The sequence below is a fragment of the Scophthalmus maximus genome, chromosome 13 (assembly GCF_022379125.1).
Source record: "Scophthalmus maximus strain ysfricsl-2021 chromosome 13, ASM2237912v1, whole genome shotgun sequence".
Lineage (NCBI taxonomy): Eukaryota > Metazoa > Chordata > Actinopteri > Pleuronectiformes > Scophthalmidae > Scophthalmus > Scophthalmus maximus.
Window position 1 is genome coordinate 2,748,211 of NC_061527.1, and position 16,337 is coordinate 2,764,547.

The following is a 16,337-nucleotide window of genomic DNA, read 5'->3' on the forward strand; positions in this document are numbered from 1 at the left end:
TTTTCAGATTTCCATTTCATAACAATCTCATTGGAAATCCCTCAGTCAGGTTTAAAGGAGGTGAACGTCAGTCGCGGCCACATGCACGGACTCGTAACCCTGCGCACGCACGCACGCACGCACGCACGCACGCACGCTACGAATCCCAGTTCATTCTACCTGACGTCAACTGATGACTGAAAAAATGTTTCCCCATTTGACTCTTTAAAGATTTGACCACAGTCATAATAAGAATAGTTTGCAGGACGATAAGAGTGTTTTTTTTTGCGAGTGATTGCGCATCGTTCAACTCGCGCGCACCGTCCGCTGGAGGCCGTGGATGTGAATTAGGGCACGAACTGTGAGGAATATCCCTGAACTTTTACCTGAATCCACTTCTGAAGTCTGTACTTGCGGTGGAGAGATGCTTCTTCTTTTTTTTTTTTGCAGCTGCAGCAGGTTCAACAGTGACACACGCCGACCTTTGTCATGGCGAGATAGACGATCCATGGAAACGCCAGGCTGGAAATCGATAGTTTCTTGGTTTTGGGCTACTGGTTTTGCAACTTCTGTCAGGTACACTTGCGTAAGAGCAGTCGGGACGTGAGGGCCTCTCACAGACCCCGATCTGAATGAGGTGCCTTTAAAACTGAACGCTCAGATTCTCCGGCAGGACGGATAAGGATCACGGTGAGGGTTAATAATGTGCGCGTGTGCGTCTTTGAGGGTGAAACCGTGAAATGATAGATAGATAGATAGATAGATAGATACTTACTTTATTGATCCCAAGCTGGGAAAATTCCGGTGTTGCAACAGCAGGTATCACACAACACACCTTACAAAATATACACTAACAGCAAAAAACAAATGTACGAATTGCAAAAAAAAAATTACAAAACCAAAATGTTTTGTTAGTTTTGCTAATCAGAATAATACTTTAAAGCTAAAGGTTACATGTGTGTATATATATATATATATTTATATATTTATTCAGTCAACCGTGCTGCAAACAGCATGCACGGCTATGCCAATGATGCTAGCCATGCTAACTAGCCGCTAGCCGCCGTGAAGGTCAGCCGAGAGCGTCTCACGTGGAGGCTCACGCACTTGGCAGCAGCACCGAGCCGTGGACGAGATGTGACCGATCCCTTTGACCAGTTTGCACAACAGCCGGCTGGATTTGTTTTTCGTTGGCTCATCTTTGGCAGGCCGGGGCAGTCGAAAGGCCGTTTCGGCGTCATAGTCGCGGAAATTTGGGTTCTGGCCGAAAGACGCCCAAGGTGAATACAGAACACACTCAGACAGAGGCCGAGTGTTACTATGGAGACAGCCATTCTGTATGTGAGATGACGGCGTTATCCTGAGAGACATAAACACACACACAGCGACCGGAGATAGGCATGCACTGACCACTTGTTGATCCGCGTAACGGTACAGAAACCTCCTGAATATATTGAGCTCGTTGTAATAACGACTTCTGCTTCAGACATCAACGCTCTCCGTCTTCCCGAGTCGGCGTCAACTCCATCAATTTTTTTCCCATTACAGGGGGGAGGTGGGACCGACGAAGCATTTGTTCGCGTCTGGTAAATATCGTATTTTATGTGCAGATACTTTTTTTTTTTTTTACTGAAATGCTTCCTAACCATTTGTCTCAGTACAACATGATGTTTTCATGTTGAAAAAAATCAGACACGACTCAAGCTCATGCTGTGTGTCCAAAATGTTTTCAACCTTTTAAAAAATTGTAATCAAAAAAAGCTGTATTTTTGCTTGAAATGTTGCAATTATGTTCCGCCGCAACTGCAAATGTGTTTGTGTGGACAGTGAGGATCGAGTGACGCTGGACCCTGGGGTGACAACAACCCAACACAACGTGAGTTAAGGGTTTTAAGTCATCGGAGGTAAAGCTGACGTACTGTACCTACTGTACATGACCTGGACACTGAGAGTCGGGATCACAACATATTTCCTTGACAGTTTCTCTCTGTGTTGAATGCATGATGGGAAAAAAAACTATTATAAAGTAACAACTTATTGCATAGGAGGTGAACGGTGTTGCATCATCAAATATTGTTTGTGTGCATTTCATCTTTTTTTAAATAATCCCTAAGTCTATACCTGGTTGACGCAGTGGAGTAGAGCTGCTCCTGATAATGCAAACACGTCACAACGCGTCACAACGCGTCACAACTGCAGAGCAAAGGTGGAAATGTAAAAAGGGGGCGTGTTTAACCCCGAACAGGTCGGGGGGTTATGTATAACAATCAATATGGCTTTTCAGAAAATGTATGACTTGGACTATGACCACATGTGTATGTCGAGTTAATAACTGTATATGTATATATTGTATAATGTTGACACTCTATGACGGAGTGCATAGAGATAAGGTTGAAAATAAGCCAGGCGGTCGTTTCAGTTCCTGGAATTATTCTGTCAGTTCTCAGAGATTTAGTGTAACTGTGGTCTCATGTCAGACACAAGGTGGTGCTACAGTGCAACACAACGTCAGGCTGCAAACAGAACTCCCACATAAAACGTGTTTACAAGTCTGAGGAACAGCTACAGCAACAGACGTCCTATCGGTTTTCACTGAATTCAGATTACAGAAAATAACTCCGGTTATATGACCGTGATGTATGTACAGACATTAACACTCACCCATTCAGAACGTCCACACATCTCTGACTTCCCACGGTCAGTTGATCCGCAGTTGTGTCATAATCGGCTGACGGGGACCAGTGCAGGAGCGAAAGACGGAGGTTGAGGGGAAGATGAGGAGCAACTGTGCCACGATTTATCTCACTTCACACCCAGGTCTCGCTGCTCCCGGCGGGAATATGTAGAAGAAACAACACTGTCTGTGTGTCACAGTGTGGACAGTGTTAAGTCTCACTTGTTATGGTTTTTTGACAACCTGCATTTGGATCCCCCCCCCCCCCCCCCCCCCCAGTAGAGAACGAGCACATAGGTCGCCTGTGCATGCATAGCTGTTAGGTGGCCTCTAGGGGCAGTAGAGTACTTATAGCAGGAGTTATAGAGAGTTACAACAGGTGACGTAATATTGAGTGACAAAGTCCTCGTTCGGAGGTCGTGGGGTTGAATGTTAGACTGGACGTGTTCTCTGGAATCCCCAGCAGAGGGCGACTCCACTGGGTGCTTCGATAGACGTATACGAGAGAACGACTTGATGTATAACGTCAGTAAGCATTTCCGCCGAGGAGTTTATGGTTCAATCTCTTTAGTTTCAAGTTTTCTTCAATACAACATGACGACACGGAGTCGAATGGACGATAAAGCGTCGTATACGCTGGAGCGGGGCCACGGCGTGACTGACGGCTGCTACTGACCAATCGGGGACATTATAAATCTGGGAGGAATCTGAGAGTCATTTTCTCGGGACGCGCCGCAAAACACTATGCGCTCTGACATGATCGTCGGTGGCGAGGAGGTTCCCCTTTTCTCTCTCTGCATCGCATAAAACCCTGACATTAGTTATTATTACACATCATCATCATCATCATCGTCGTCATCATCGTCATCCCCAGCGGTCCAGCTGGGGCCTGTGGCTGTGACACGACCGTCCGCCGGTCACACCGCGGCAGCAGGAAACACTTACAGCGGTGGAAACTGTGGGCCGACTGTGGCGCTCGCTGTTCATGTGCCATAGCCGCAGACGTAATGGTATTCGCAGGAAGATAATGTGAGTGTGTTTACGTCGGCGTGCAAACCACATTTTACAGTAGCGGCTCCCCAGCGGCTCCCCCCCCCCATTAAATCGTGACACTCGGGTCAAGCACGTGCGGCTCGACGGTTGTTCTCGGGAGCACTTTCCCAGTTTCGAATTGGCTCCGTCGAGTGGTTCTTTTGACTTTTCGAATTGCGGGTGAGAAGAGATGCGGTGAACGGACTTTTCGGGGAGGCCTCGTCGAAACACCGATCTCTGTTGGTCCAGCGAAGGACGACAAGTCGTCGTCACTGAAAGACGGGTTATTTTGTCAAAGCGGACGAGGTGATGAGGTTCACAGTCTTTCATTTGGTCAAGTGCACGTGGGGCACGTCGTAGTTGCTCTTGTTTTTTTTTACCTCGTGAGTCTCTGCGAGCTTTAGAATATGAATGTGTCATCATGGGAAAATGATAGTGCGCTGCATTTATACTCAAAGCCTTTCACAAGGTTTTCTTCATTCGACTGTTTAACACGTTCATTCGTGCAGCGCCCCACCGGTGGTGAAGCATCGGGAGCAGTCTTTTATTCCGGGACAAGGATGGAACCACCATGGCAGTGGATTTCAGTGCTTTGACAGACGTTGTCATCGCGTTAGCGTCTCAACCACCCAACAAGCGGTCACGAACCTTTGCAGGTGTGTACCTGACATAAGAATGTCGGGTGTTGAAGGTAAGGTGTAATCTGTGTTGCCTTTGCAGGGCAGGATGAGAAAGTGTAGATCACAATAAATAATACATACAAGTGGAAAAACAAGCCATGTCGGTTTAAAATCAAGTTAATAGCGTCCAATGCAGGTACAGTATGGTTCAAAGTGTCAGTTAATTCAAGATAAAGATAACCTGACTACCGAGAACTCATGAGTCGGAATGCCGGCATGTTGACGGGCGCTACGGCCGTCGGTAGTTTGAATTCTTCTCGATTTTTATTGACCTTCCCTTTCGCCTATTGTGAAATTTTCCAAAATATGACAACATTTAAATGGGGCATTAAGAGATTCTAACAGCAATTCACGTTTTGGATAAAAATCAGCAAATTGTTTCCTCACGGCCCGCCAGCTGCCAGTTCTGTGTGCCGGATGGATTTTTTTCCGGCTCAGCTCTGAAAATCGAAACCCCCCAAAATAATGCTAGCGAATGATGCTACGCTGTTTTGGCCTCGCGGTCAGATCGTCCGTCTCCCATATACAGTATGTCTCCCATGTTTTTTTTCTATACTTTAAGAGAAAGTTGTAAACGGCAGCATCTTAGCCTTGCAGCAGCTGTCGAGGACGGGTGAGGCATCGAGACAAATCGAAAGGTTAAAGTTTGCCCGCGTGTCACCCGGTCTCTCACAGGGGTCAGTGTGGCCCCACAGCAAACTCATTCACTCAGCACCAAGCACATGAACCTGACACCGATTCAAGCAAAAAAAAAAGGAAAAAAGAAGCCCACACACACACAGTCCGGTGACTCATCCATCACTGCCCCCCCCCCCCCCCCCCCCCCACGTCTGATCAAGGCAGCGAATGTGGCCGTTCTGATAGTGATCTGGACCTGCGTGCTGCTCCACACGTAGCCTCATCACAGCTCATTATGAAGCCGCCAGACGACGGACTGTGAACAATCACCGTCTCTCTTCCCCTGCGGCGGCGGCGGCGGCGGCAGCAGCACCGGCTCTGTGCTACACGGGTCATTTAGCCCAAAGCTGGAAAAGTCTTACTTCTTTGTTTGGGTTCGTTATGCTAATCGCCACGGCCCGGCGCAAACGATGAAAGCCGTCTTCGTGGTTACACAACACTTTTTCTTTCTTCATTTTTTTAAACTGGAGTTCAAACATCATCGCCGCCAACTGGGGGAAACAAGAGGAGTAAAACACGACTAAGAAAAAGCCAGAAGACATTTTTCGGTGAGCAACACGCAACATCAACCTCGGTGAGGGGAACCAAAGACGGGAAGATGACCCAACGAGGGGCGGAGAAGGGCAAAACACAAGGGACCACAGGAAAGTAGCCAAACAGAAAAGTGAAATGACCAGAAAAAAACATAACATGAAATCAGAAGTCCAACGAGGAACGAGGAAAAGTTCACAAGAATTATCAAAAAGTCCACAGGAGGTAGTTAAAGTCCCAGGGTGTAATTTTTGTAATTTTCTGCCGGCATCTGCTGGTAAAGTTGCAAACCGCACCCGACAGGGGACACTTTATGGTGGCGCACCGCTCGTTCCGTTTACGTTTCCTGTCAGGCTGCGACGTACTCTGGACGGTTTTCTGCAACAACCGTATTCAAAACACGACGTTGCAGACATGGAGACTCACACGGAGGTCGGGTCCACCTCATGTTTCTACACTTCACTCATTCAAAGATGACGAAAAAAACGTCGTGAACATACATATATGAACACATGGTTATGGTATGGTACGTTCAATTTCTGTGAATAAGTTCTTCTAAACATCACACCCTGTAGCTTTAATGTCACACCGAGGGGCAGAATGACGATACTGACCGACAGCGGTGTTGCGTCAGATCGTTACCGAGGTGATGCACCTGAATGGGAAAGTGCATCGCTCACGACGTCGGATCGTCTCAGATGAGTCATCGCGGCAAAATCCTGCTTAAAAACAAACCCGGGTGAGATTTATTGTGTGGGGACGACACACACGCTTAATTAACGTTACGGTTGCTGGATGACGATCAAGTGGGTCGGGTCCAGCTAGGGTTTGATTTTGTTCCAGCACCGAGGACTCGTGGCCTCATGGTTCTACTAGTGCGGTCTGCACTCTTTATTCCTGTTATTATCTATGACATGCAGAGTATAATCTCTCTGACCTCTGTGAATCTTTCAACATCCATTTTTTGTTCATGCTTGCGTCAAGCGCGAATGGATGTTTCCACTATTTCCATGACAATGAAGTATTCTCTTAATTTTCTGTTCCTCTCATGCATTTAATTAATCAGATTGTGCCAGTGTTGTCAGGTGGAGTTTTAAGGTGTTTGTTGTGTACGTCCCTGTGTGTAACCAGGTTCATTCACTCACCAGCCTGCTCTGATCATTAATCACCCTCATTCTTCCTCAAACACTTTCTTCTTCCTCGCATGAACACATCGTACACACAATTAGCCATTCGTTATCCCCGAGAGGGTAAAAGGTGTCGAGTGGGAAAAATTCATTGACCGTGTTGTCATGGTTTGAGGCGTCACCCTGATGACAAAGTGCAGCCCGCTCCGCTGCACTGACCCGGTGAGCCATAAATAAGAGGCCCGACCCGGGCTAAATGGATCTCACTGTGTTATTACCAATAAATTTCAGCTCAGGTTAAGGACAGGAGGTTAAATTTGACTATAAATAGCGTTTAATGAATGTGAACCGGTCGACGCTGACAGCTGCTTTGGTAAATGTCACAGTCAAAGAAAGATTTAAAGTTTTAAAAAAAAAGGGATAGTGATGTCAGAGTTTAACATCTACGGAAGAGTATTAGGGCCAGGCAAGAGACAGAAAAATAATCAGGGGGAAGATTTTTTAAAATTTAATTAACATTTAGAGAATAAAGTCGAAATGTTTAGAATAAAGTTGAAATACAACTTTGAGAAGAAAATACGAAATGTTGAGTATAAAGTCGAAATGCGGAGAATAAAGTTGAAATGTCGAGTATAAAGACAAAATGTTGAGATTAAAGTAAAAATGTCGAGAATAAAGTTGAAATACAACTTTGGAGGAGAAAATACAAAATGTAGAGATAAAATTTGAATGTGGAGAACGTTAACTAACGTTAGCTTCGCTACGCTAGCTTCGCTAACTGCACGCCTCTCAAAATTCACTAACGGTTGTTTGCAATTGAACATCATCGTGTCAGGACACACGTGGACGTTCACGTGCAAACACCCGACGTCACCGAATCTTTTATTCCAGATTCAGAATGTCAATAATAATATCACAACTTTACAACCTGGTTAGCAGCTAGCGTTAGCTTGGCAAAATGGCTAACAGAACATCAATATCCCGTCGTTTGGTGCTGATGAAAAGTGCTTCAACATTTCGACTTCATTCTCAAAAATACAAGATAAAAAAAAATCTTTCTCCTTTCATTTTTTTTCTCATGCCTGGCTTTAATACTTTTAATATCCACATCATGTCTGACAGATTTAAGGAGGCCGTTTCACCGCATGTGGTTCATGTGTGGGTCCGTATCCGTTACTCTGACGCGGCCTCGACTCCTCGTGACCTGCAAAGATTTGTGATTTGTCACATTTACAACTGTTTTTTGTTTTTGTTTTAACTTTGATGACTGTTGCCTTCCCGTAACCAACCTGTTGCTTAAAAATAACCTGCGTCGCCAGCGGTCCCAGTTTAGCTGATTTTTGTTTTGGTCTAAACAGAACTCGTGGGAACCCGTGGCGGTGTTTTGCTTTGGAAACAAAAGCCGACGAAAAGAACAAAACGGAAGTGTTCCGAATCTTAAGGGGGAAGATTTTTCCTTCTACTGACCTCAGGACTTTAAAACTGGGAAATTCCGGTTCAATGGAGCCGGTGTGTGTCGTACACGTGTGGAAGTATCTTAAAATGAAATCAATCGAATTAAATCTTTCTGTTTGCTCAATGACTGAATTCTAAAACGTCATGAAGTTGTGTTAAAGCTACAGTGTGTAATATTTAGAAGAACTTTTTGACAGAAATTGAATACATTGTCCATAACTGTGTGTTCATATGTGTACAATGAAGATGTTTTTTTGTCAACTGTGAATGAGTTAAATATAGTATACGTAAAGTGTCCCCTGTCGTTCGCTCAGTTGGTTGCGGTTTGCCTCTTTACCACCAGACGCCGACAGAAAATTAAAACTGAGCGAACTCTGTTTGCTGATGAAGACTGTGCGGTAGAGTTGAAAGCTGACGGAGAACATAGAGTAAGTGGTGCTTGAGTTGGATATTTTGTTTCATGTGTGTTTGTTTTAGGATTCGATTCTTCATTACTGTTATTATTGTCCGGACACACACACGGAGGAATGATCCATCTGAACTCTCGGCGGATGTTTGCAGATTCAGTTTATGAATATATATTTTTTAACATATGTAAAATAAAGCACATGCCTATGAAAGTTCCTTGTTGAACTGTGTAAAACACAGCATCATTCCCCAAAGGCTCAAACCACCATCATGACCTCGCTATTATTGTTATCATTTCTTTTTGATTTAATTGGCCACAGTTTGAATTCAGCTTTCCTTTGAAGGGAACCGTTGGCAGCTCTCCAAAGCTTTTCGAATACCTACATGTGTCGGCCGCAAATCACAAAGGCACGTTTTCTGCTTCAGCTGCTTCCGGATCAGTTAGAGAGGGAGAAGAAAGAAAGTCTGAGCTGGTTGTTAGGCATCGAACCAAAGGAAGCGTGTTCAGAGATACAGATTTGGATATGAGCTCGTGTGTACATGAGACGCCAGGAGACACGGAGGAGGAGGTCGTGCTCATAATTCATGCATTTATCATAAAGTTATCACCCGGACTTTGAAATGAAATCTTCCTGCTCGTGGCTTAATCCCATTTATTTCATTTCTCGTGGAGCAAAAACAAAGAAAAACACAATTTTTGAAGCGATGGTGGAGAATTCAAACAGACACACACACACACACACACACACACGAACACACACAAACACACACACACACACACACACACACAAACACATATTTTAAGTATTCATCCTTTCACTGTTATTTCACATGCATTTTCTCTCATTATGTCTCTGATATGAATATTCCTATTTAATTATTGTATTATCTATTATCTTTTTTGTAAATACACGTTTTACATTCATTTTATGTATCTGTATTTTATCATTTTCCTTCATGTTTTGCTTCTATACGGAGCAAATTCCCGGCAAATGAGTTTTCAACCCATCATTCGTCTACAACCGGCGTGTGCCAGTAAAAGCGCTTGAGTCTCGAGCGTCTCTGGCACCTGCCGGCCGTAAAAAAAAGGCTGATACCACAATAATAATAAAAAAATTAAAAAAGTCGGTGGAAAAAAAAACGGGGAAGTGACAACATCACAGATAAGTGGCGGGAACGGGGATCCGAGCTGACGGGGTTTCATGGCGGCAGCAGCAGACGCAATCCGACCTGCTGCACAAAGTCACACGTGTTTCAACCGCAACAAGTCATAAAGTCAAGAGAGCCAACGAGTCCTCCGACTCACACGACGAACTCTTCCGCGCACGCGCTCCAATGCGACCAAACTGACCATTTCCTAAAGGAGCGCGTCCACCGGGGTTATACCTTCGGACTACTTTACAGAGTAAAAGCAAATCCCTTTAGATACACAAACTTGACGGACTCCGCGGTCGCTCCGCCGCTGACCTCCAGTGGCCGGCCACGTGAGGGCCGGACTAGAGGTCCGCGGGTCTCGGAAACGGGCGCGCGGCTCGCGACGACCCGCTCGAGCAAGCTCCCCCATTCTGACCCGCCAACCGTCGATTGTCGGTTGGCGACGCAACGTTCACACGCAGCAAGACATTTAGAACTGGGGATTTCACACACGTCGTATGAAGTGGATCCACCTGTTGTGTTCTCTTCTTGTCCCTCGCGCAGACACTTTCCCTCAGCGGGGAAAACCAACCTCTTGTTTTGGTTTGCATTTGATCCGACGGCTGTAAATTTCCTCCCTCCCCCTCCCACTGGCTGGGGGGGGGGGCGGAGACACTGAGGAACGCTGCTATAAAAGCCCTGCCGCACGCTGGCGGTCGCACACTGTCGTCGTCTACACTGCAGCAGCAACAGCACCCGCCGCCGACTGTGGATCCCTGAACTGTCGTCGCCATGTGCAAGGGACTCGCCACGCTTCCTGCCACCTGCTTGAAGAGGTAGGACCCGTCCAGTGTGTGAGCGACGGAATAGAATAGAAGTGATTATTGCGAGTCCAATGTCAATTCTGAGGATTCTGTGCCGCTCCACAGTGCCAAGGACATCAAGCACAAAATAAGCTTCTTGCTCCAGAAGCCCGAAGCCCCGGCGGCCGATCAGAAGCAGACGAGAGAGAAGAGCGCCGCCGCCGCTGTGAAGAGGTCAGACCAAACTCATCTCTTCTAGTGTCAAAGTGTCATGAGACAGGCTCTGTTCGTGTTGCGTTAACTGGGAAAATGCATGAATTGCGTTTGCGTCTGGCGTCTCTGCTGCGAAGGGGGAAACGGGGGAAGGCGAGCGCGTTTGCAGCCCCGAGGGAGAGATACGTCTCTCCACCCGGTGATGAATATGCCCCATCGCTCCGGCACTTCTCTTCAACCGCTGCAGTCGGAGTCCGAGGCTAAACTTCATCGATCCGACCCGACCCATTTCTAACCCGACGTCCGTCTTTGCTTAGATTAGACGAAGAGATGACTCGCAGCCCATCTTCGACTCTGACTCGCAACAGACTCCCCCGGGGGCCACGAACGAGCCACTGGGACTTTTGTTTTATGTGCCAGACTTGTTTGGAGAGAGACGAAGAGGGAGGACGATGAGGAAAAAGAGACGAATGCTCTTGGAATGTCTTGGGAGAGAGCCTCACGCTGACATGGCTGGAAAGCCGTTTTATATTCAACGAGAGATTCATCATTTCCCGCCTCCTTCCTTCGTTATTTTTTTTCAAATTTTTAGCTTCTGTGAATTGTAAGTGCAGGTGTTGGTTTGTGCCAAGAAGACAGAATGTAGCTCGTGCCATTGATATTAGTTTGACTCATAATTACAGTTCCTGGAAGCGGCGTGATTTTCTGGGAGACGCGTGGCGTCCTGTTCCGGCCCGAGCGACCCGTCCTCGGGGGTTGTTGTCGCCTCAGCAAAGGTGGTGGTTGTCACAGTCGACAGCACTCGGCCCGAACCGTTGCCCCTTTCTTCTTCCCGGTCGTCACCGTCCAGCAGCGTCTCTCCCTCGGTCCACTCACAGACACGAACGCACGCTTCAAAAAAAGAAAAAAGGGCCTCTGTGAGATTTACTGTCGTTGCGATTGACATTCGAGTTCCCGGATTTCTCATCGGGTCGAGCGACTGATTGACGGTCGCCGTTGTTCTTGTTTCGGGAGGCTTTTTTTTGTCCTTGCGATGGAAATGGCTCATGACGCACGCTTGGTCTGATGCGATTTGCTGCTCAGCGTCGATCAGGGAACCGACGCGGCCGGGATCTGGACTCGTGCGGAGCTGAAAGGTAAAAAAAAAAAACCTACCGACAACGGCCGACTCATTGTGACAGAGATGCCTCAACCAATACCTTTAGCAATTCATATTTCACAGCGGAAATCATCTTTATACACCACTCCCAAACGGGAATAGCTCCTGCAATGCGATAAAAAAAACCTGAAAATGATGAAAACCTTGCACGAAATCAGATCCGACCTCTCCGGGAGACAAATGGTCCGGGTCTCTGTGCAGAGTAGTAAAAGCCGCCCTCTTCATCTGTGTTGCAGGGTTCCCGCTGCGACCGAGGTGAAGAAATGGAAACAGTCTTTCAGCCACGTCATGAACAGTGACGGTGAGTGTTTTTGGCGAGTCAAGTGTCACACCCGCGAAAAACATCGCAAACCTGAGGTGGAGCGAGGCCGATGAGGCCGTGCTCCGATACGAAAAAGCCCAGAAGCCCAACAGACGAAGATCGACCGTCAGGCGGATGCTTGGCTCATGGGTTCCTCGGCAGAATCTCTCTCAGGGTTTATATACATATATATATATATATACGTGAAGAAATTAAAAATATCTAAACATGATACATTCCCCTGTGACATAACGCTGCTGCAATCATGGGAATATTATCCGGCGAGGTCGCGACCTTCACATTCCGCGCTAATGGTTTGCCGGGAAGGTTTTTTTTCGGCGATCTCACAAGTGATGTGCTGCAGTTTTGTTTTTTTTGGGGGGGGGGGATGTGCAAATTAAGCAGCACTTATAGGAAACACACACTTGATCTCGTACTGTATGCGCACACACACACACACACACATACTCTGATGCTTTCTCATGCCCCTGGTTTTCTGCTACGTGTCTGGAGACACTAGTCCGTGGCCCCTCAGGTCGCGCTGACCAGTGCTGAGAGTGAGTGTGTGTGTGTGTGTGTGTGTGTGTGTGTGTGTGTGTGTGTGTGCGTACATGAGCCCTCAGAGAATTACGCTGTGTGTGTTGCATGCATACAAAAACGGGAGCAACGGCCCTGCGGGGAACCAGCTGGGCGCCGACCTCCCCCTGTTCCATGATCTCATTCGCTGACCTTTGACATCGTGTCTTTCCCGACTCCATCCGTCGGCGCTCGTCCGTCCAGTCTTGACTGTATCTCATCGTGGCCTCAGAGTCACGCAGGATGTCGGACAAAAAGACTCAGATCTATCTATATATACATATTTTATCTAACGCGAAACCCTTTTTGACGAAATGCAATAGCTTATTGTTAATTGTGCCGTTTTTATGCTTTGTTTTCAAAATCAGGACGTTCTGCAGCGTGATTCATCATCAAGTCGGGCAAACAATCTATACAACATTTTATCTCAAGCTGCTTTCTGACATGCACTCCGCTGCTGCGAAAGTGTCTGACGCGGAAAAATCACATCCTGCATTTATCACGTGACAGAACTCAAATTTCCTGGGGGTCATTTAATGGCACGTCAGTACAATGGCACGTCAGTTACAAACCGTAAGGTTGTAAGGTTGGACTTGATAGTTTAAAACCAAATATATAATTTTTTTTTCTATCTTTCCATGGATAGCGGGTCGTTCGGTCTTCACCAGCTTCCTGAGGTCAGAGTTCAGCGAGGAGAACATGGATTTCTGGCTCGCCTGCGAGGACTACAAGAAGACGCCGTCGCCCGGGCTGGAGACCAGAGCCAAGCAGATCTACCAGCAGTACGTCGAGGCGGACGCTGCCAATGAGGTAATCGGGTTGTATCTGTATCTCTCTCTATATATATATATGATATAAAATGTTAAACAGCCAGTGAGCGTGATCCACGTGAGGAGGATGAACAAGGCTGAAAGAAATGGCAAAGAAAAGAGGCAAAAAAAACTGGGACAACGAAATGTTCAGACGAGAGACAAACACTTCAGAAAAGGGCTCTCTGTTAATCTTATTAATGCAAGGGCACATTCCACTTCAGCGAGGCGAAACACTCGAGCCGACCGCGGAGGCTTTGGAATACGCACATGAATAATGCTGCAACACCGAAGACCTTTCAGTTGAGCAGGGTTGGACATGCGGACAAAGGAAACCTGGGCCTTGCCCTTATACGACAGTCCGTGTTTGTAGGTAAAGAACAACACCTCCAGTACCAGGAATCAAGCTCTGTAAAGGGGGACCATACATAAACGGTCATAATCGTACCATTACCCCCTCTCTTGCCCTTTCAATGGTCTTTTTTCTCTCTCCGTGTTACGTCACCGGAGTTCATGCATCGCCCTATTTATTGACCCCTCCCCCCCTCCGTTGTCGTCTTTAAGGTAAACCTGGACGCGGCGACCCGAGAGGAAACGAGGCAGAACGTGGAGAGCGCCCGCCCGTCCTGTTTCGACGAGGCCCAGAGGACGATCTACACCTTGATGGAGAAGGACTCGTACAGGCGCTTCCTCAACTCCAAGCTGTTCCAGGATCTGGCTCGGAGCAAGGAGATGAAAAATTGTGACTGTGCCGAGAACAGGCAGGCGTTAACTGGCGGCGCCTAAACCGGGAAGGGAAGAAGGTGCCAAAGACCGCAAACGTATGAGAGGGAAGAGACTGGGAAAAGATCAGTTTGTTTTCATGTGTGCGTGTGTTTATAGTTTAGAAGAAGCAAGGTGATGTAAATATTCATGTAGGATGACGTCAAGATTTTATTTTTATTTTCATATTCTTTTCTCGCCATCAATTCCTGGACGTCTTGGGGGCATTTAAGGTCTCGAAGTGGCCGTTGTGTTTGTGCATTCACAAACTGCTGCCCTGTTTTTTTCTTTTCCCCAAAATCACAATGTTTGCGGCTGTGTGTAGTGACTGATTCGTATTTAAACATACAATATATAAATACTGATAAGTGTTAAATGCTTTGCTTCTGGTTTCACCCCAATGAAAACCCCACACAAACCTGCTTTCCAGGTCACAGCGAGGTCATGTTGACGCTCACAACAGAAAAACCATCCAAAGCTACCTCCACCCAACAAACACGCCTTCATACAACCCTGACTCGTTCTGTTATTATCATCTCTACGTGAGGTTGTTGCATCTCTAAAAACCATACGTCAAGAGCTCGCCTCCAAGTGATGAAATGTTTTCGTGACTTGCCTTACCCATCAGTGTTAAAATGTTGTATTTATGTCATTCAAGGGTTTATATACTTTTTGCAAGTAGATATTTATACATTTAAAGAATAAAAAAAAAATGGTTATAATTAAACCAGAACAGCTGACGTGGACTGGTTTATTCATTCTAACTAACATTTCAATTGCCATGTAGTGCTGTTAGCTTTGCATGTGAACAATGTTTATTTTTCCTTCATATCGTCTCGGGCACTTTACCATTTTACAATTTAATGGTAGTATGCTGTTGGGCCTTTTACAGTTCTTCTCAGTTTCCCCACTCACGGCTTATCTCACGTTCATACAGCAGCTGGAGCTGTAGATGATACTGATACTGTCCGTCTTGTCATTAAGTCGTATAAAAGATCCGTCATGCAACAACTGGCTGCGCTGTGCAAATGTTGGCCTTGCCCACTCCCATAGGGGGAATTTGAAGCATGCTTTAATATTGCAGTAATCGATCTTCTGTCTCATGTCGTATAGATGTCAGATGGGTTTTCAACAGCCCGCCCTGTCAGTCAGTCAGTCAGATATTTATTACCGTAATGTGTGCGGGGTTTATGAAAATAAGTCTGCTCATTTTAATTGCCCGCATATCGACGGCCTAGCAAACTAAAACGCTTACTGTGATGGATTGTAAACTAGATGTTTATTAATTTATGCCGTTGTTGTATTTATATCATATCCACTGTGACTATTCATGAATAAAATCAAGTGTTGGCTAATCTGAATGTCGCATTGTCTCGTTTCAGCTGGAGCATGCTACAGCCGAGCTAGCATGAGCATGTGCTTAGCGGTTAGCGGCTTGCACACCTATATGCTAACTTGCTCATAGTAACACGTATAACTATTGTAGGCTAATATTAAGCATGATGGCTACCATGGTCGCCATGTTAGTTAAACAAGTTAGCGTGCTAACATTGGATAATCAGCATTAGCATTCAAAGATGAATTCATGTAGCAATTTTCTTAAAAGCAACTGATTTTGGAGAAATATTGATTGGCGTTGATGTGTTGACCGCACTGGTCGGGGCTCGAACCCGCAACCTCGGACGTGGGAGACGGACGCGCTAACCGCGAGGCCCGGCGTCGTAGCATCTGTCGCTAGCACGTCTGTTAAGGTGTTGGGGAGTAATGTTTACACGCTGCACACACACAGTGTTGAGAAAAATACGTAGCTTTTGCATTTGCGTTGAGCCTTCTAGGCCACCGTACCTTTGAGGCCCGCTAACCGACGTCTTTAAACCATGCTAACCCTGGTTAGCTCCCTCCTCAATTAGATCTTCAAACCTTCTAGGAAACAGTGTTAAAAGAAAATCCAAGCAGAAAAAAGCTGGAAGAGGAGACGTGAACCATTGTAAGGTGTTTTCAAAACCCGATTTAATG

At 46.3% G+C, this 16,337-nt stretch overlaps 1 protein-coding gene across 1 annotated transcript; it reads left to right on the forward strand.

The window, feature by feature from the left end:
- Nucleotides 1-10,381: 10,381 nt before the first annotated feature.
- Nucleotides 10,382-15,682, forward strand: rgs4 (regulator of G protein signaling 4). Its single transcript, XM_035648320.2, has 5 exons — nt 10,382-10,534; nt 10,628-10,735; nt 12,110-12,174; nt 13,397-13,560; nt 14,124-15,682. The coding sequence occupies exons 1-5, from the start codon at nt 10,491-10,493 to the stop codon at nt 14,343-14,345; spliced, it is 603 nt and encodes a 200-aa protein (XP_035504213.2). The 5' UTR covers nt 10,382-10,490; the 3' UTR covers nt 14,346-15,682.
- Nucleotides 15,683-16,337: the final 655 nt, after the last annotated feature.

What these genes read in the sequence shown, in the direction of transcription:
- rgs4 (XM_035648320.2), top strand. Translation starts at nt 10,491, where the DNA reads ATGTGCAAGGGACTCGCCACGCTTCCTGCCACCTGCTTGAAGAG. An exon ending in CCACGTCATGAACAGTGACG is followed by an intron (nt 12,175 to 13,396) that starts GTGAGTGTTTTT and finishes TTCCATGGATAG; the next exon opens with CGGGTCGTTCGGTCTTCACC. An exon ending in AGGCGGACGCTGCCAATGAG is followed by an intron (nt 13,561 to 14,123) that starts GTAATCGGGTTG and finishes GTCGTCTTTAAG; the next exon opens with GTAAACCTGGACGCGGCGAC.